The sequence below is a fragment of the Agelaius phoeniceus genome, chromosome 3 (genome assembly GCF_051311805.1).
Source record: "Agelaius phoeniceus isolate bAgePho1 chromosome 3, bAgePho1.hap1, whole genome shotgun sequence".
NCBI lineage: Eukaryota > Metazoa > Chordata > Aves > Passeriformes > Icteridae > Agelaius > Agelaius phoeniceus.
The window spans coordinates 2,957,969-2,977,429 of record NC_135267.1 but is presented as its reverse complement, the minus strand read 5'-3'; the positions used below and the strand labels follow the sequence as shown (position 1 = coordinate 2,977,429).

The 19,461-nt window shown below is 43.6% G+C and overlaps 1 protein-coding gene across 1 annotated transcript in view; it reads left to right on the top strand.

The window, feature by feature from the left end:
• Positions 1–19,461, top strand: part of INTS9 (integrator complex subunit 9) — a 60,817-nt gene that overhangs the window by 26,936 nt on the left and 14,420 nt on the right. Inside the window, exons 10-13 of the mRNA XM_054629613.2 lie at positions 4,239–4,419; positions 6,603–6,663; positions 13,437–13,608; positions 18,393–18,517. Coding sequence (XP_054485588.1) covers positions 4,239–4,419; positions 6,603–6,663; positions 13,437–13,608; positions 18,393–18,517 — 539 coding nt within the window. The remainder of the gene's footprint in view (positions 1–4,238; positions 4,420–6,602; positions 6,664–13,436; positions 13,609–18,392; positions 18,518–19,461) is intronic.

Below are 19,461 nucleotides of genomic sequence, written 5' to 3'. Positions count from 1 at the left end.
AAAGCAGAATCCAGGAGTTGACTGTGTATAAATAAACATGTTACATGTGTCAGTGCATGGTGGCTTTTTGTCTGCACAACTTGTTCTGGTTTACAGAAACATTCTGAACTATTTTCAGGGGTTTGCAGGTCCTCAAGCCAGTTTCTGTCTTGAATGAGACAAACTCAGAGAAATGAGAAAAGCATTAAAGACCAAAGGAAGATACATGATTAAAATAATGCCATTGTAAGAACCTGGAATTTGAGTGATACTTGCCAAAAACCAGCATTCTGAAGAAATTAAATAATTCTATATTAATGCAGTTTAGGGCTGTCTTTTACACGACACCAGCTATATTTATCTACCAATATCAGGAAAACAGAAAATCAGTTTTCTTTCAAATATGTAAAAAAGTCCAGAAGCAATGGACTGGGCAAAGCAATTGAGTAGCCAGGCTGAGCACAGTAGTTTTTACTACTGTGTTTTCTCACTTCCAAAATATTCAAGGGAGTGCACAAGCAGCTCAGAATACTCAAGGTAAAAAGTCTAAAGCAGACCAAAATTCACCAAAAGTGTGTATGAGGGGGTACCAGCAGGCTTGTGAAGGAGAGGTGTGAGGCACAGAAATGGAAGTATGAAAATTCCACCTCAGTCTCTGTTTTCATCCCAGAAAATTCCACCTCAGTCTCTGTTTTCATCCCAGAAAATTCCACCTCAGTCTCTGTTTTCATCCAGTTTACCCCAAGCCCCTTTTTTCCCTGCACCAGCACTCTGCAGCTTTATTAAGGAGAGCAGTTTTATTTCCACATTGCCTTGGGCAGCAGCAGCAAAGCTGCCAGTCTGTCTGTGGGGACAGTTGGTGATATTTTGTGTGAGTGTGAGGCTGTGTGTGTTTATAGAGAGCAGAAAAGAGCACAGTTTGCTTTTTAGGTGCCAACTCGACCTTGTGGCAGCAGCTGTTGGGAAAGCAAGGATCTCTTTGTGAGTTGTAAATTGAACAACTTGTTATGGAGCTGCTGAAGGAGACTAAATTTGAAATGCCAAGATTATTATACAACTTTTTATCAGGAGAGAGCATCCATCAGTCACCAAGATAAATTGGGCTTTAAACAACTTTCAGATAGATGTGTCCTCTTACTGACAACTCTGAAAAGTTGTTTTAGTGCTGCAGACTGGACCTGCTGCTTGTGTGGAAAGCAATATTCTTGGAAAGGTTTTCACCCCTGTTTTGCAGAAGCTGGGAGGTGATTCTTATCCCTTTGTGGATCCCTGGCTTGGTGGGCACCTGGCTGGAACATTCTCCACTGCCAGGATTGTGATTTTATATCCATTATTGCTCAAAATAGCTCTGCAGTCTTGCTGGGGACAGAAACTCAAGCTGACATCTCCTCCAAGACTTTACCCTCTGTTATTTCTTCTGTGGCCCCAGGAATCTTGAACTTCTGCTTGTTTCCAGCAGAAAATGTTGAGGTTTCCAGGGAACCAGTGGCTGTGGGGAAGGGAGAGCTGGGAATTCAGGCTGTATTGGCTTTGGCATGGCCAGGTTTTGATAGTGTGGGGCTACAGGGCTGGTTTCTGTGAGGGGTTTCCAGAAGTTTCCCCCATCTCAGCTGGCTCCAGGATGGACCCACTGCTGGCCAAGGCCAAGCCCATCAGGGGTGGCAGCACTTGTGAGATATCAGAGTGAAGGGGAGAAGGAAGTTACAGTGCAGGAGCAGTTGCAGCCAGGGGAGAGGAGAGTGAGGATTAGTGAGGAACAGCCCTGCAGACCGCCAGGGCAGTGAGGAAGAAGAGGCAGGACTGCTCCAGGCACCAAAGCTGAGATTCCCAGCCCAGGGAGAGGCAGCTGTGCCCCTGCAGCCCGTGGGGGCCCAGGGGGGTGCAGAAATCCCCCTGGAGACCCCACACTGGAGCAGGGGATGCCTGAAGGAGCTGTGACCCCACTCTGGATCAGGGGATGCCTGAAGGAGCTGTGACCCCACTCTGGAGCAGGGGATGCCTGAAGGAGCTGTGACCCCACTCTGGAGCAGGGGATGCCTGCAGGAGCTGTGACCCCACTCTGGATCAGGGGATGCCTGAAGGAGCTGTGACCCCACTCTGGATCAGGGGATGCCTGAAGGAGCTGTGACCCCACACTGGAGCAGGGTCCTGGCCAGGCTGTGCCCTGTGGAGAGAGGTGAAATAAATTGAGCTAATTTCCTCAAGTCAAGTCCATTTTGTCCATGATGGTAATTAGTCATTGATCTCTCCCTGGTTTTAACTCTCCCCACAAGCTTTTTGTTCCATTTTCTCCCCTGCCCAGCTGAGTGATAGAGCAGCTTTGGTGGGCACCCAGCCTCCAGCCAGGGTCAAAGCACCACAAAGGAATGGAACTCAGGTTTTTTGTGGCCTGACACATTCTTTAACCTCTGTTCTGCCTCCCATCCCTGGCCTGTGCACCATTCCTGCTGCAGTGGTAGTAGGTACTTCCCTCTGCAGAATTTTTGGGTGTCTGATGTCTGTGTGTAAATTCAGGTCTTGGAGCCACAGCCTCAACTTCCACCTCCAGATGGCTTTGAAAATGTTGTTCTTAACCTCCTCATTGCTCTCTTCACATCCTCTTTACAGCTGGGATAGTTTAGATTTGCCCAGGTGAGGGGGATAATGTCACACATTGCTGGGATGTTTGGGAACATCTCGAGTTCTGGACAAATGTGAGCTATTGCTGTTCATTTCCACAAATATTTGGATGGTATAGTTTGCATATGGCCTGGAGAAATAAATCCACTACCCTGCAGTTGTATTAGAAGTGATAAACAAGGGGCCTTTGATCAGCAGTTGTTGATAGCAGTGTCAGAGGCACTGACTGCTACAAGGAGTAAAACAACCCCAAATGCATGTGGAAAATCCTGCCAGGCTGTGCATCTCCCTGAACTCCATAAAACTTAAACATTCAGCCAGAAAAGTCTTCCTTGAGGAAGATTCTGCCCCATCAGGGGCAAAAAGACCCTTAAAGTGTTAAATCCATACCCCAGCAAAGCTCAGCAAGAAATTGAAGTCAAGGAGGGGATTTGGGGGGGATGCAATATTTGTATTTTCAGACTCTTCCACAGCCTTCTGTGGAATGCTTGGTGCATTCTGTTATTGCTGCTGCACTGCATTTAACAGCAGTGGATGGTTTTACCCCACAGGTGAAATTGTTCACTGAGCTGAACAAAGTATTTCTGCTTTCCCAGAAGGTGCAGCATTTTTGTAATTCATTCTGCCAAAAGAACACAATGTTTGCTCTGCTTGCTTTTGCTGTTGTGCTCAGATCTGTCTCAATTACAGAGTAAACCTATATTTCCTTTTTCTTCTCCTCATTTTTATCTAGTCTGACGCTGTCTACAAGTTTTAAATTGTTCTTGTTATACAGAAAGGACAGAAATATTTAGAGTTTTTAAAAAGGCCAAACATTCCATCACCCATTTCTGGCTCTGAGTGCTGTTTGAAATAACCAAACCTTCAGCTTTTCATCTGAAATCCAAGCACTGAACAGCTCACCATGTGCAGTGCTTTTGGCTGAGACCTGGGAGCTGTTGTCCTTCCCCTCTGGAGGCAGCTGAGAGGTGGAGCAGAGTTTATTTCGATGGTGAGGTGGTTTGTGTCACTCCTTTATCCTCCTGTGCCAGTGCACGGCTGCCCTCTCCTGTCAGGAGTTTTCCATGCGCCTCCAGCTAAAGGAGGAGAATCACTCCACTTAGCCTGGAGATGGCAGGTAATAAATGTATTTTCTTCCCAACTCGTGTGCATAATGTGTTGTGCTAATTCGTGCAAAAGCTGATTTTTCTATAAATTTGGGTGAAGGGAATTTATTAAAAGTTTAAATTCAAAGGCAGTGAATTGATTTTTCTCCTTGTCTCTCCCCTAGCGATGACTGCCTGGAATGGAGGCAATGTCCTGGTTCTCTGTTACTTCCAAACTTCTTCCCAACTCATGTGCATAATTCATGCAAAAGCTGCTTTGTATATAAACTTGGGTGAAAGGAATTTATTAAAAGTTTAAATTCAAAGGCACTTAATTGATTTCTCTCAATGTCTCTTCCCCTAGCGATGACAGTCCAGAATGGAGGCAATGTCCTGGTTCCCTGTTACTTCCAAACTTCTTCCCAACTCATGTTCATAATGTGTTGTGCTAATTCATGCAAAAGCTCCTTTTTATATAAATTTGGGTGAAAGGAATTTATTAGAAGTTTAAATTCAAAGGCAGTGAATTGATTTTTCTCATTGTGTCTCCCCTAGCAATGACTGTCCGGAATGGAGGCAATGTCCTGGTTCCCTGTTACCCCTCTGGAGTGATCTACGACCTGCTGGAGTGCCTCTATCAGTACATTGACTCTGCAGGACTCTCCAATGTCCCCTTTTATTTCATCTCACCTGTTGCCAACAGCTCCCTGGAGTTCTCCCAGATTTTTGCTGAGTGGTAAGTGTGCCAGGGCAGCACCCTCAGCTGTGGGAAGAGGCAGGTGCAGGTTATCTCTACCTGACAGATTCTAAAATACACCTGGTTAGGATTGTGAACATGTTCCTGGAGTCACCAGGGGGTGTGTGTGTAAGAATATATTCTATAATTAGGGAAGGATCATTTCCTACAGAATGTGCAAACTCAATCTCTGCTTTTTGGTGCTTACCCTAATCAGTAAATGATGTTCCTGACTTGAGTAAGTTTTAGCTGTGCAAGTTTGCAAGTCTTAGCCCCCCAGATTCTACCATGATGTTCCTGGCTAAGCAAAATAGAGTTTTCAAGCTTAATTTTGCTGAGCCATGGCAAGAAAAGGCCAAGAGTGTCCTGGGGTGCATGAGGCAGAGCAGAACCAGCAGGTCAGGAAAGGAGATCCTGCTCTGCTCAGCACTGCTGAGGGCACAGGGACAGTGTTCTATGTGGTTCTGGTCTCCCCAGTACCAGAAGGATGTGGCATTTCTGGGATGAGGCCAGCACAGGGCCAAGGAGATGAGAGGAGGCTGTGGCAGCTGGGACTCTCCAGCCTGGAGAGCAGAAGGCTCAGGGGGATCTGACCATTGTGTAGAAATACCTGCTAGGATGTAATGAGGGTCAGGGCTCAGTCTCTTCAGCAGGGCCCACTGGAAGAACAAATCAAAACATGTGAAATTCCATCAGGGCAGGGGATTCAAACTGCCAGAGGTCAGGGTTAGATGGGATATTGGGAAGAAATTGTTCCCTGTGAGGATGGTGAGCCCTGGCACAGGGTGCCCAGAGAAGCTGTGACTGCTCCTCCCCTGGAAGTGTCCAAGGCCAGGTTGGATGGGGTTTTGAGCAGCCTGGGGTGGTGGAAGGTGTCCCAGTCCATGGCAGGGGTTGCAATTTGATGATCAGATCCCTTCCAGCCCAAACCTTTCCATGATTCTGTGAAGCACTGCAGCCTCTGTGCAAAGAGGTCATGCAGACTTTGCTGTGGAGACATCAAAATCCAGCTGGACACAGTCCTGGATGATCTGCTCTGCTGAGTGCTTGAGCAGAGCTTGGTGATCTCAGGAGGTCCCTCCCAACCTCAACCATTCTGTGATTCTGAGCCCTGGAAAGCAGAACCCAACCCCTTGGAACTCTTTCTAAATTCTTACCAATGGAGACATGCTCTAGAGTATTAAATACAATAAGGGAGCTCTTCTTTTCTTCCTCTCAAGATTCTGGAGTTCAGGAAAGAAATGACAGATCCTGGAAATCTTGTGGGATTTGACCCCTCAGGAGAATTGTGAAGATGGTTGAAATCTGGTGGATTTACATGGAAATGCAGGCAAAGGTTGAACATCTGTAAAATAGAAGTTTGGGGTCAGAGCTGTGGTTGATATTCAGGGATTCCAGCCTTTAATTCTACCCCTTACTTAGCTAAAGGAAGTGCCTTGCTCTTAGTATCCCTTAGACTTTATCAAAATTAGTTTGACCCAGGCTCATTTCTTTTTAATAAAGTGCAAGTATGAGCCAGGCAGTGTTTCCCAGAAAAGCCACCAGGACAGTGTCACTGCAGATCATTGTCACATCACCCAGACCTCTGACAAGCAGCTTTTTTTAGCTGCTGTAATAGGATGAATCAGGAGTCTGGGTAGAGCTCATCAACAGCTCTCAATATCTGTTTTAAAGATAAGTGATTGATGGAAAATGCCAGGTCACTGTGAGCCTTGGGCCATGGGGAGAGGCAATTTACCAATAATAAAATGCACAGGAAAATTGGATTAGAATGACCAAAAAGACCAAGTCACTGCTGAGAAGTGGGATGAGGCAAGTGGGATTTTTCTGTTGACAGATGATTTGGCTTTGGAAAAGCTGCTGAGATCTGGATGAGGAACCATTGTGGATGCTGGGTTACAGATCTATCTTGAGCAGCAGAGGAGCTGTGTTCCAGTGTGTACAGAATTACCTTCAGCTGCCTTGCACCATCTCTGTGTGATCCTGCTGTGACTGATGTGCTGTGTCCTGTAGGCGTGGGGCCTCCAAGCACAAACTCTGGCAGCAACAGGACAAATTGGGGATTTTGCACCTGGTGCCTCAGATCCAAACCTGTTTGCTCCAAGAGTGTAACAGTAGATGGCAGCAGATGCTGCAGGATGTGCTGCACCTCTAACTCTGGCTGCTTTCCTTTTCTTTTAAAGGTTGTGTCATAACAAACAAACAAAGGTGTATCTTCCAGAACCTCCTTTTCCCCATGCTGAGGTGAGTTACCATGGTTTTGTTCATTTTCTGGATCACAATCCCCCAGTGTAGCTGTCATTTTTCTCATGAACCCTTCTACAGCTATTTAAGTTTTGTTTAATTTTTCATAAAAGTGTTTTTTTTTTCCTTTGATTTCTGTGATGAATTTGGGAGCATGGGGGAGGAATGAGTGATGGTGTTCCCTAAACTCCAAAATTACCCTGTTTATTCCAGCCTATCACTTGCACAGGCTGGCCTGGTTCACTCCTTCCCCCACAGAAGGAGATCTGGTGTGGGATGTTTGCTCTTATCAGCTGCAACCACGAGCATTCCCTTTGTCCAAGCAGTTTATTTCCAAGTCTGTGAAACTAAGAGCTTGTTATCAGAGACAGCTTAGTCATGCCAGCTCCTTCCTCCCTCACTGAAGCAGGCATCATGTCTGCTGCAGGAGGAATGATATCTTGAAAGAGAGATTTTTATATCAAAATTTAAAGTTTGCAGCGCTGAGTGCCGTCTGTGACAATTTTAAATGAAATTACTTGAGCGTTGTAATGAAGCAAAGAGGAACGAGGCTCCTAAATTTGGAGGATTTTCCTGCAATGAAATAATTCCATAATTTTAGGGGAAGCTTTAGCCAAGCAGATATTAAATATAACTGATGCCTTCAGAGTTACCTCACACAGCAGGACAGGAAATTCTCCTCTGGGAACAGGTAGCTTTCCCACTGAAGTAAATAACAGGCAGGCTGGGAAAGGAAGAAACAGGACTGAAAATTTTACCTAAATCCCACTCCTGTGAGCCACTGAACCACTTGGGACGTGCAGAAACTTGGCTCTTTCAGTTGCTGTGGTCCAGACTGTTTGATGAGATGTGCAGAGGGGCCATGGCAGGTTTAAGAACCCAGAAATTTGATGCTTTTACAGACACTGGGTGGTTTTTTTTTTCCTCTGAGATATCTCATCCAGGGACTTGTTCTGGAAATTGCCATAACCCGTCACATCTATCATCTGTAGGTGCTTCAAAGGCATTGTTGGAAGTAGGATCTGACCAGGAGCCCTCACTCTTTCCAGATGCTTGAATGTGTTGCAAGCAGGATGTGCAGTGAATTATGTATAATCTGTTACCAAGAATAATGTGGACTGCAGGGCAAGCACCTGTTCACCACTTATTTTATAACCAAAAAATTAATTCCTACTGATAAATCAATTCCAGATTCTCTGAGTACGAGGCTCTGCAGCCTTGCTGTGGCTGTGGTTTCTGTCTTGCCCTCCATCCCTTCTTTCTGGGATGTCCTTGTTGATCCACAGTGTCATTGGATTCACTGACAGCCCATATTCTGATTTACAATATTCACTGGAACTGGCAGATTTAAGTGAAAACCCATCCAAAAATGAGAAGCCAAACATGCAGCTGTCAAAGACTGGATTAATTAACCCATCTTATACAATGGGTCTTTGTGTTTATAAAGTGATAACTCTGTCCTCTAATTCCTGGGACGTTTTATATTCTCCTGGGGCCTGTTGATTATGAGATTTTGCTAAATTATTGGAACATCTTTGCAAGAACTCTCTGTGCTTCATGTATAGATCAGGGTAATTATGTAGGAAAGGCCTCCCAGCAGTGGATCCCAGCTCAGCTTCCCTTCCACAGAGGGAGGAATGTGTTTGTTCCAGGTGCAGCATGGAACATCCCACAGGATGTCCATACCAGGCCCCAGTGCTCAGCACCTGCCTTGTGTCCCTTGTTAAATCTCCAAAATCTCACACCTGACACTGTAGTTCATTCACACAGTGTGACACATCCAGGAAATCTCTTTCCAGCATAATCCTGGGCCTCCACAACCCACCCCCCCCCGCCCCAGGCAGGAGCTTTGCTTACTGGCACTTCAGGGGATTTTTAATGAGTATCAGAAGCAGACAGTGAATGATGGTTTCTATCAGAGAGGTTGTTAGTGGAGAATTGCTTGCCTTTTTTCAAAGTAATGCTAGGCTTGTGCAATGTAACCTGTGCTGAAATTGCCCATCATGAAAAGATGTGCTTAACTGCTCAGTTGTTGGAGAAAAATAGGGAATTACTCAGACATGCCTCTTACTTCTTAGGAAGCATTAATAAAATGCCTGGCATGATACATCAGAGAGGGACAGGCCAGAAAATAAGCTTCTAATTATCCACAGAACAAGCCCAGCCCAGCATGCTGCTGGTCCTGAAATTTGATGTTCCTGTTAGTTGTATAAACAGCAAGATTTAAAAACAAAGAAGGCAAAAAATCCCCCAAATCCTCGATGTTGTCCCTTGTAGCAATGAGTTCCAGCAGTGCCTGATGTGTGATAGAACAGAATAATTCCTTCCTTTAATCAGCTGTGATTGTATTTGGCATTTCACTTAACTATGCCTTTATTATTGTCACAAGAGGGTAAATAAAAGCATCTTCATTGTCTCTACAATTACTATTTTTATTTCTCCTCACTCTCTACACTCAGTTGTTTGAAGCTTTTGCGTTCTCTCTGCATGGAAATTTTCATTTTATGATTTATGTTGCGTGTTTTGAACTCATTCCTTGTTCTGCTCTGCTGAATAAAGCCAGACACATGTTCAGCTCTGCAGAGAACCTAAAACATTTCTCCCTCCTTGTTTAATTCCACTTTAATGGAGCAGTAGATGTTCATCTTACCTCCTCCTACACAGTCCTGGTACAGCTCTTGTGGTGGCAGTTTGCTTCCTAACATCCAGTCTGAGTGAACAGGGAATACTCTCCCTCTCTTAGGAGCAAGGAATGTGGGCTGAAGTGCTTCAGGATTATAGGGATGGATTTGAACATCAGTTCATACTAAAATTAGTAAAAATGGAGTGTCCAGGTTCTTGTTGAAGTCTCTCCTGCAGCCTTTTAGTGGTGCACTAACTAAAAGAGCTTCTTTTTAAAGGTGTTTCTGAGAGAAGAGCTGCTCTGACTGCAAAGTCAAAAACTGGAGATCCCAAATATTTGTCAACACAACTGGCAAGGCAGGGGGTGGCTTTCACTTCCAAACCCCTGTATCCATTATATCCAAGGATCAACTGTCCAAATAGGCTCAAATTGAAGCTCCTCAGTGCCTTGCTAAATACTGTGGAGCACAAACCAGTAATTTGTTTAGCTTAGATTTGTTATTCTGGTATCCCAGAACCAATGTGTGGTGTCTTACCAAATTCCATATGGCAATATCCCATCCCAGCACAGCCCCAGATGAGCAATTAGGGCTCTCCTTGATCATTTTAACAGGATCCATGGATTGTGCACTCTGCCCCATCCCTTTTGTGGAGGTGGAGGCTTTGTGTTTATAAAGGAATGGCTCAATTGTTGTAGCTGAATTGTTCCTCTCCCTTCGATCTTTACATGGACAATTTCAGGCTCTAAGATAAGTGAATCCAGACTCCTCTAAATGTCTGCAACAATAAAATTTGAGAGGTAATTTGTATTGATCAGTATTTGCCAGTGGAGGGAGGATTTGGATTTACTGTGCTCTTATTAAGGATTCTGTTAGCTAGATCTAAGAGAAATGGCTGCAAAACCCCTTTTTTCTGACTCAAAAAAGAGCCAGGGTGGGAGTAATATTGATTTTGTGATCTTAAAAACCACCATTTGTCTTCTTCATCTTTGATTCTCTCCTCCATTTACCAGTTCCTGCATAACACATTTCAATAAATACCTGGAACCAGGTGATTTGGAGTATTATGGTTTGTTTTATAATAAATACTATCATATAGGAGTTGGGCTCAATGATCCATGAGGATCCCTTCCAGCTCTGGATATTCTGTGATAAAATTAGGTCTTTGTTAGTGTTGATCTGATGGAGTGAGGGAGGTGAAGTAATACATGCATCTCTCATTCCCTGATAGGAGCCACATCTGTTCCAAATTCTGGATACAGAGCACACACACACACAGTAAAATATCAGTGTATTTTGGCTCACTTCAACAAAGGGTACACAAAGGCTCTGGAGATTGATCCTGTTTATAGCAGCAGTTGCTGACCCTGTAAATCAAGTGTACAGCTTTAAAGGGAAGCACAGAACCATTTGGGATTTCAGAAAAACGCAGCTCTCACTCCTGATTCAGTACTTTACCAGCCCCTATCTCTTAAGCTTTCAGTCAATAGTGATTCTTTCTGTAAAAAGATGTTCTGAATGTTGCTTGTGCTTTCCAGAAACCAAGCCCACTGTGCAAATACTGACTGGCTTAGTGCCAGGCATTGGGTTTGGCCCAGCTGGAGGTCTGACCATGGCACAGCAAAGTTTACACAGCCCATCTCATCTGAAGATACAAAAAACCTGCACAAATCATTACAAACTCAGTCCCCTTAATGACTTGGGAAATTTTGTTGGACCTGTTGTGCAAGTTCAGCTCCGTTTATTTTTGATGGGGTGATTAGAAGAGACTTTACTGTAGACACTAAAATCCAGCAGCTGCTTTCTCCCTGGAGTGAGCAGAATGTCTCTAAACTTGTTTTTGTAGCCTTTCACCCTTGCTCTGTCCACCTGTGAGAGTCAGGGATTGTGAGCTGAGCTCTGAAGCCTCACCAGACTTAGCAGAAAAGATCTGGCAAGATAAAAAGAAAAGATGAAAAAAGAATCGTCACCAACGAGCTCCTGAAAACTGGATTAGAGCTCCTGTGTCTCTTTACAAAGCAATAGGAGGGGATTTGAAGCTTCCATAAGGCTTTGAAGAAAATACAGCTTTTATGTTGCTGAGCAGTGAATGTTTGTGGAGGGATGGCAGGGAAATGAGCTGTTCACTGCTTTCCACATCCAGTGCTGCCCTCACATCTTCCCAAAAATCTGAATGCTGCATGCAAATAAATATCATTTGAAGAAACCTGTGAAAGAAGATGCTGGAACAACAGTTTGTGATTTTCAGGAGTGTCTTAGGTCAATGCTGGCTGTAGAAATGTCTTTCCCTGACCAATCTGCCTGTCTCTGGAAAAGTTTTCCCCTGGAATGTCCCATATCCCATTTAATGCTTGAAATAGAAATCATCCTCCTCTTCCAGTTTACCCAGTTGGAAGTGCTTCTGCAATTTCAGTTTTGAGACACTTGACTTCCCTCAAAAAAAACCAAAAACAAACAGAAAAAAGCTTTTTGAGGCCATTTCCTACAAGTTCATTTAAATGTCAGTATTTTATGGATTCAAATTTGTTTTACCCATTGTCTGCTAAACTGCAGCTTTTATTACTGAAGCTAAGTTTAGATTCTAAACCCTGCACTCCAGATGTGTTAATCAGAAATCTTTACCAGTATAATTGCAGGAATGTTTTTGAGATTCAGTGCCTATCAACTGCCAGAGAAGTTATTGGGTGTTTTTTTCCAATTTCCCTCTTGAAGATTAAATGGGAATTAGCTACTCCTTGTAAACTGCAGAAAATGTAGTCCAGTTTCTCCTTCCTCCATGATTCAAGGATCCACGTGGAAATGATCCATGTGCATCTACAGAATTGTGTAATAACCTTGAATTCTGCTTTCTGGTGCACAAGTTGCTGAGAATTCTCAGTTTCTCTTCATTTCCATGCAAGCACCTTAGATCAGCCATGGTAAAAAGTAACACAGGACATGGGGAAATGGCTTTAAACTGAAGTGAGGAAGGTTTAGATGAGATATTAGGGAGAAAATCTTCCCTGTGAGGGTGGGGAGGCCCTGGCACAGGGTGCCCCGAGAAGCTGTGGCTGCTCCATCCCTGGAAGTGTCCAAGGCCAGACAGGAGGGGGCTTGGAGCTCCTGGGACAGTGGGAGGTGACCCTGCCCATGGCAGGGGGTGGAACAGGATGAGTTTTAAGGTTCCTTTCCATCCCAAACCATTCCAGGATTCTATGATTTGTTGAACAGCCCAACCTCCTTTGGAAATTGGCTGACAAAGGAAGCCCCCTTCCCTCCCTCCCTCCCTCCCTCACACTCTTTATCTCCATGATCTTTCTCTCATCTATTCAGTCTGTGATTTCATGTGTTAAATTCCTTCCTTTTTAAACTGTATTTACAGTTATTTTCATGCTGGAGATGGAAGCATATACCTGCCAAGGAAAAACTTGCAAAATATTGCATGAAAGTGCTTCACAGCCTGGTTGTTAAATTGCTTTTTAAGTTGCACCTTGTTTTGCAGATTAGAAAACAGTGGCAGGAGAAATAAAGCAAAACTCTTTGAATAGTGCCTTGATAAATAAACTTCTCCATCTCAGTAAAGAAATCTGTTCCACCTGCAGAGCTGATTGCACTGTGTCTGCAAAACATCTTATTGCTCTTAGTTCATGTTTATTGCTGGTTTCAGAGACAGCTAAGGAAGGGAAAGTCAGTCTGTTCTTTTTCAGCTGCTTTGACTTTGTGTGAACCCTTTAGACCAGGGAAGCTCAACAACATTCTGCTGAAGGCAAAAGTGCCTGGTACTGCTGTGATGCAAGAAAAGCAGGTTAAACATGAGCCCAGAGCTCTTTGCAGACATGGCAAATGGGAAAAAAGGAGCTTATTGTGAATTTGGCAGCTGAGCACTCTGCTCACAACAGGGAAGTCGAAGCAGGGAGTGTTTGGAGAATTTCCTCCCGGTCACCACCCTGCTGGTACCAAAGAAGTGAGAGCAGGGACTTGGAGGCCCCATGTTCTGATTTCCCTTTCATAACATTTATGACAGTCATGACTAAATTTGTTGGGAAAATCTAAGGGACTCTCTGATGAGTTAGGAATAAATTGTAGAACATTTATAATCTCGTGTAAATAAACACACTCAAGCACAGAGGCATGAAAAGTTGCACTGTCTGGAATTTTTTGTTTTTCTTTCAGCTCATTCAGACAAACAAATTGAAACATTACCCCAGCATCCATGGAGACTTCAGCAATGACTTCAAGCAGCCCTGTGTTGTGTTCACTGGACATCCCTCTCTCAGATTTGGGGATGTGGTGCATTTCATGGAGCTGTGGGGAAAATCCAGCTTGAACACTGTTATATTCACAGGTAAGTGAAATGCTGATATCATTATCAGATTAACAGTTCATGCACTCTGGTTAAGTGTGGCCACATCCTTGGGGCTTTACTCATTTGTTCTGGGACAGAAGTTTTTCACTTCAGTAGGAGCTTATCTAAATTAAGGCCCCAGGACTGACTGCAGGGACAAATGTAATTATTGTGCCATTTAATTCAGTGTAGCCCTGCAGAGTCAACCTTTGCCATGCAGAGTCTATTCCTGCCACGTCTGAGCAAAGTCTTCGTTATGCACAGCAGTAAAATGCCTACAGGAAATTAATTTTTGAATTAAAAGCAGCTGGCTGCAAGTTAAACCCAGGCAAGACCTAATGGATGCTGGTCAGAAAGGAAGAAACTGTTCCAGGAAGAAACTTTCCCTCATCCCTTCTCCTGCCTTTTCATCTTTCAGGGTTTCTGAAGAGGCTTCTGTCCTCTCTGCTGTCCCAGAAGTGTGCACCCCACACAGACCTGGCACAGGGATCTGAGCTCTTCCTGCCTTTGGGCTGAGCTTTGTTCAGATGGTTTTTGCCTGGCAGACACATTTGTAGCTGAAGGTACAGCTCTGGCTCATTCCCCAGGGGAGCTGTTTCCTTTCTCAGTGCTCAACAGGTCTTTTAAGTTCTTCCATTTCTCTCCATCTGCTTCCAGTGCTGACCCTGATTAAAAATCCTTCAAGGCTTTCCCTGGAGCTGAGGTTCTGTGCAGGTGTATTTGTACCTGATGTGTCACCCTGACAGAGCCCTGCAGTGGGCATTGTCCTGATCTGAGAAGGCAAACAATAATCCTTCAGGTCCTTACTCCTGATTTTGTGTCTAAGGAGCTCTGAGATAATGGGAGGTGTGCTCTATATGACTCAGCCAGGTAAAAAATGTGTGGGTTTTTGGACAAAGTAATTAGAACTGGGGAGGAGAGCCCTGAGGAACAAATCAAAGCTACTCCCACAGCAAGGGTGCAGTGGAGTCCCACTGTTAAGTTTATTTTCCTCCAGTTTTTAGTGAATAGGAAAGCTGCTGGGAAGCACAAAACCTGAAGAAAAGAGGGTTGGGAAAGGGCTATTTCCTTCTTCTTTCTTTTCTTAACTGTAGACTTGAGGCTAGAGTCCTTTTCACAATATTGCCACCAAAAAGTGTGAGAGTATCATGATACTGTTAAGCCAATTTGGGGATATTTTTAGTGTATAATTAACCCTATTCAATGGGAGGGGAGATACAAGGGAGTTCCTGCAGGGAACTTGAATCCAGACTGTTTCTGTGCTGGGAAATGGTGCAAGGTACCACAGCACTAAAGGTACAGCTGCTGCAGGGCCCACCCCTCCTGACCTTTGAGGCAGTTCTGGAGACATGCCCTAATTACAGTAATTGGGTAAAATTACAATGTGGATATGCATTGTCTGAAAAGAGTGAATTTTACTCCAGTCAGGACTTCAATGAAGCCAGAGTTTGCAGAGCTTTGCTGGGGTGTGTATTCCATGAATCCCAGGGGAAGCAGTGGCATTAATCACGTTGTGAATGTGCTGCCCAGGGTGTCAGGAACCGGCCTTTAATGGCAGGAACTCTTCCTCTGTGTCTCCTGCAAGGAGAGGCACTTGACCTTTCTGTGTGAGATCCCAATCCTTCAGTGAGCCGAGGCAATCGAGCACTTCTGTCAGAGCCTGGCCCTGGCAGCTTGTCAAGGCATGGAAATGTCACTCCTGACAACCTGGGGGTGCAGCAGGTCACGGGCTTGGAGATTCATTCCCACTTGGTACTTAGTGAAACTCCAGTTGAGAGCTGCTTTACTTGGGTGACCTTGGAATGCACAGTGATTCCAGATGCTTGTGGGGTTTTTTTTTTTCTAAACTCCTTCTATCCATGGCTTTTATGGACTATCCATAAGTCCAGTGCCTTATGACTGTCTAGTCCTAGACCTATTTCCTTATGGTTGTCTCAGCTGGAACAAAACACAGAATTTAGTGTTGGGTTTGGCAGTTGGACTTGATGACCTTAGAGGTTTTTTCCCAGCCTAAATGATTCTATGTCTGTAGAAATTCTTAGCAGATTAAATTCTCCTGTTCTTAGTACCAGTGAAAATCTGAAGCGCCTCCACTGATGCCACTGATTTCCATTATTTAATTACTTTTCTGTTTTAAGCTGAAATCTCCTGTGGATCTAAAAGAACCTCAGTCCATTGGAGCAGTGTGTGAGAGCAGATGATGTTGTAGATTTTCCTGTGAAAAACTCTTGGTTTCTGGTAATTAGAACCTTTAAACTCCAGACCATCCTGCATTGTTAATGAACACTGCTTGTTCAGGCCACAGGAACCAGTCAATCTCCACCTTTCCAATCTGTAATGTAAAAAAAAACAATGACAAGAATATAAATTAAAGCTGCCAGCAGGCAGGACCTGGCTGTGAGGGAACTGTGGTGCTACTCTGCTGGCTGGTGTCACCTGCAGCCATCACTGCTGGAGCAGTATTGAGGAGATTATTGATTCAAAATATCGAATACCACTGAACCACAAAGAAATTCTAGGAGAAGACACGGTATAAAGAAGTCTCCTTTAAAAACCAACTCCCCGGGAGATGTTAAAACCAGCTCATGCACGTCAGTGCTGTACAGTGGAAGGTTTTATAACTCAGTGTCATGCAGCAGTAAATCAGGAGTCTTGGGGGAGAAGCTAAAGACCTGTAATTCTGTCAGGAAAAGTCAATATGTGTCCTTGACAAGCACTTGCTGCCTCCAGACAGGTGACTTTGGGATTTTGGGTGGTTTCAAAACAGCAGCTCCTGTGTGTCACATGAGTTCCCTGTGAGCCCAGCTCAAGTTGTGTTTTTAACATTCTAAATCTCCCCAGTCCTGTGTTAGGATTCCTTCCCTAGAATTTCTCCCTTTTCCAAGGCCCTCCTGTCCTTACTAGGAGTTCAGAGAGGCTTTGGATTGGATTTTATCTGGGATTCCTAGACCAGAACTCCATGTCTGTACATTCCCTGTACCTGCTGATTGAGAAATGCTGAATAGGTGCTGCCTCAAATCTCTGTGTCCTCCACAATGCTAGATGGGATGGAAAGCCTCCCTTCCAGTAACTTTTTTAGCTCAATTTTTACAATTTCATGGCACATCTTTATAGTAGAGAACCTCTGCCTGACTTAAACTTTCTGTTTTCCCCTTATTACTTTTTTAATGCCTTATCATTTAACCCTAACTGATCATTCTTCAACCAGCAACTTTCTCAGTACTCCTATTTTTACATTTCTATTCATGGCTATTAACTGATATAAAATGCCATTTTTACATGGATATTTTTAGGCTTTGTTATATTGCCACCACCACATCTGCTTTTAATACCATGGCTTTTTGCCCAGTGTAATTTTACTTCATGTTTGTGGATTCATGGCTTCATGTACACATCCTTGTACAACATTCATTTTTTGTTAATATTTCTCACTTTAACGTTCCCAGGCAGCTACTCTGACAATTGCTTTAAACTTGGGGAAATTATCCCTTTGACAGTTCCAAACATTTGTATTGTTGCCTGTGCTATGTTCTGCTCTCTCAGGGTAAATATCCCCACCTGGTGCTCAGTGCTGCTTAGCCAGCAGCAGATTTGGAGATTTTTAGATTTTTAGGTGAGCAATTAACCTGTCTTTTTGTTGGATGTCACACTGGTGCTGAACTTCCCCTGGTAAAGTTTGAAGGAGATTTTTTCTTGCTGTCTGCATGAGAAATCCAACCAGTGTTCTGCTCTGCTGCCATGCCAGAACATCTTAGATGCCTCTTTAAATCTGAGGCATTTAGATTCAAAGATCTAGAATCAAAGTCCCCCCCCCAGTATGGGGGCTTTGAATTTCAGTTTCCTTTAATTTCATCCTTTCAAGTAAAGCAGGTCCCAGAGAATTCCTCCTGCTGTGTTCCAGCCAGGCTTGAACTGCACTTTGCTCTGCCTGGTGTCCTTTGGGGCCCTGTGGTTCAGGATAATCCAGCAGAAGAGACTTTTATGCATCCTCTTCTCTTTTCCCATTCTCTACTTATCAAACTCATACCAGTTCCTTTTTTTTCCAGCATTCCCTTTGTCCCATCTATCCCACAATTATCAGAGAGATAGGGATGGCATAATCTCTTCCACCATTAGTTGGTGGCCCCCAGAATCAAGAGGTTACCTGTACTGTGTCACCTGAGATCTACATTTGCCATTCACCAAAAAAAAAATCTTTTTCTGTAGTATTCTCAATGTTTTATTACTCTCTGTGGGAGTAAAAGCCCATTCAGTGCCTGACTTTTCCCTGGCAAACCTCTAATCCAGTAATAAAAGAACCCTTAGTTTCCCACCAGTCTAAACCTGACTCTTAGATTCAAAAGAATATATATATATATATATATATATATATATTTATATATCAAGATATCATATTTATGCTGCATTTTTGTCACAGTGAAAACCAACTTGCCATTTGAATCACCTCACAAGACTCAAAATGCCTACATTTTGCCTTCCTTTACAGGATCTGATTAAAAATAAGAGATGATGGTTTTGTCTTGATTAAATTTGTTCTAAAAATCATGCAATAATGTGTTCAAATGAAATAGTATTGCTCTGTTGCTTGATTAAGGTAAGACTAATTGTGGGCGTAATTTTCATCAAATTAATTGAAAATAATGGGTGGGGGAAGGAGGAAGGGAAGAGAAATCTGTAACAGAATTAACATTGAGCAACAGCTCTGACTAAACTGGAATTAGAGAGGAATTGGGCCATTTTTGTTGTTAATGGGCTTTGAGTGTTTTCAACATTTCTCTTTCCAGAACCTGATTTCTCTTACCTGGATGCTCTGGCTCCCTATCAGCCCTTGGCAATGAAATGTGTTTACTGTCCCATTGACACAAGACTCAACTTTATTCAGGTGTCTAAATTACTCAAAGAAGTCCAGGTAATCAATTTTCTGCTGCCTTTTCTTACATTTCTTCACACAGCTGAAATTAAATAAATGAATTGTGGGGAAATGTTGCATTAAACAAAAATTGAGACAACACCCAGATCCTTTTCTCCATGAAGAAAATACAGCATTGAGCTCTGCTTTAGAAGAGGTCTAAGAAAAAGAGGGTTCTTGTAGTATCTGCTGTTCCCTCTCAAGTCTTTGTGCTTTAGTGGCCCATCCCATTTGATTCTACTAAAATTTGCTTTCTGACTCATGACATAATTAAAATAACAACCAGATTTTTTTCCTGGCTGAGTATTTCCCTGTTTTCTATCTTGCTGAACTCTGAAATACACATTCTCCCAAACCTCCTTACAATGCCTGCATCTCTTTATCTCATTATTCTGCAACCTGGCTTGTCACTGCAAACTCATAGAGCTGCCCCTGCCTACCTTTGTATAAACATCTCCTTCATGTTACTGCTGATGTGTTGTGCTGTCTCCAGGGCAGCTTGCAGAGCCACTGGCTTCTCCTTTGGCTTCCTTAAACCCTGCAGTGGCAACCAGCCTGTTTATGCTTTCTTAACATATTGCTGCAAAACTCCTGGTGTTGTTTTTGCAGCCTTGATTATTAAGGTTTCTGCTGCCCCACATGTTGATACTTGTGATGGTCTCCACCACTGTTACCATTTCCTTCCAGTTAATCTGGCAAGGATTTGGGAGAAAAACCTATTTCATATTTTTATTTTTTCTCTCCTTGAGGCAAGTATGATATCTTGCCACAGTGGCAAGACATAAATTCTGATAAGTGGTGATAAGACATAAATTCCAGGAGAGTCGCCGCTTCCAGTTTGCAAAACTGGCTTCTCCTTTGGCTTCTCCTTTGGCTTCCAGTTTGCAGAACTGGCTTCTCCTTTGGCTTCTTCTTTGGCTTCCAGTTTGCAGAACTGGCTTCTC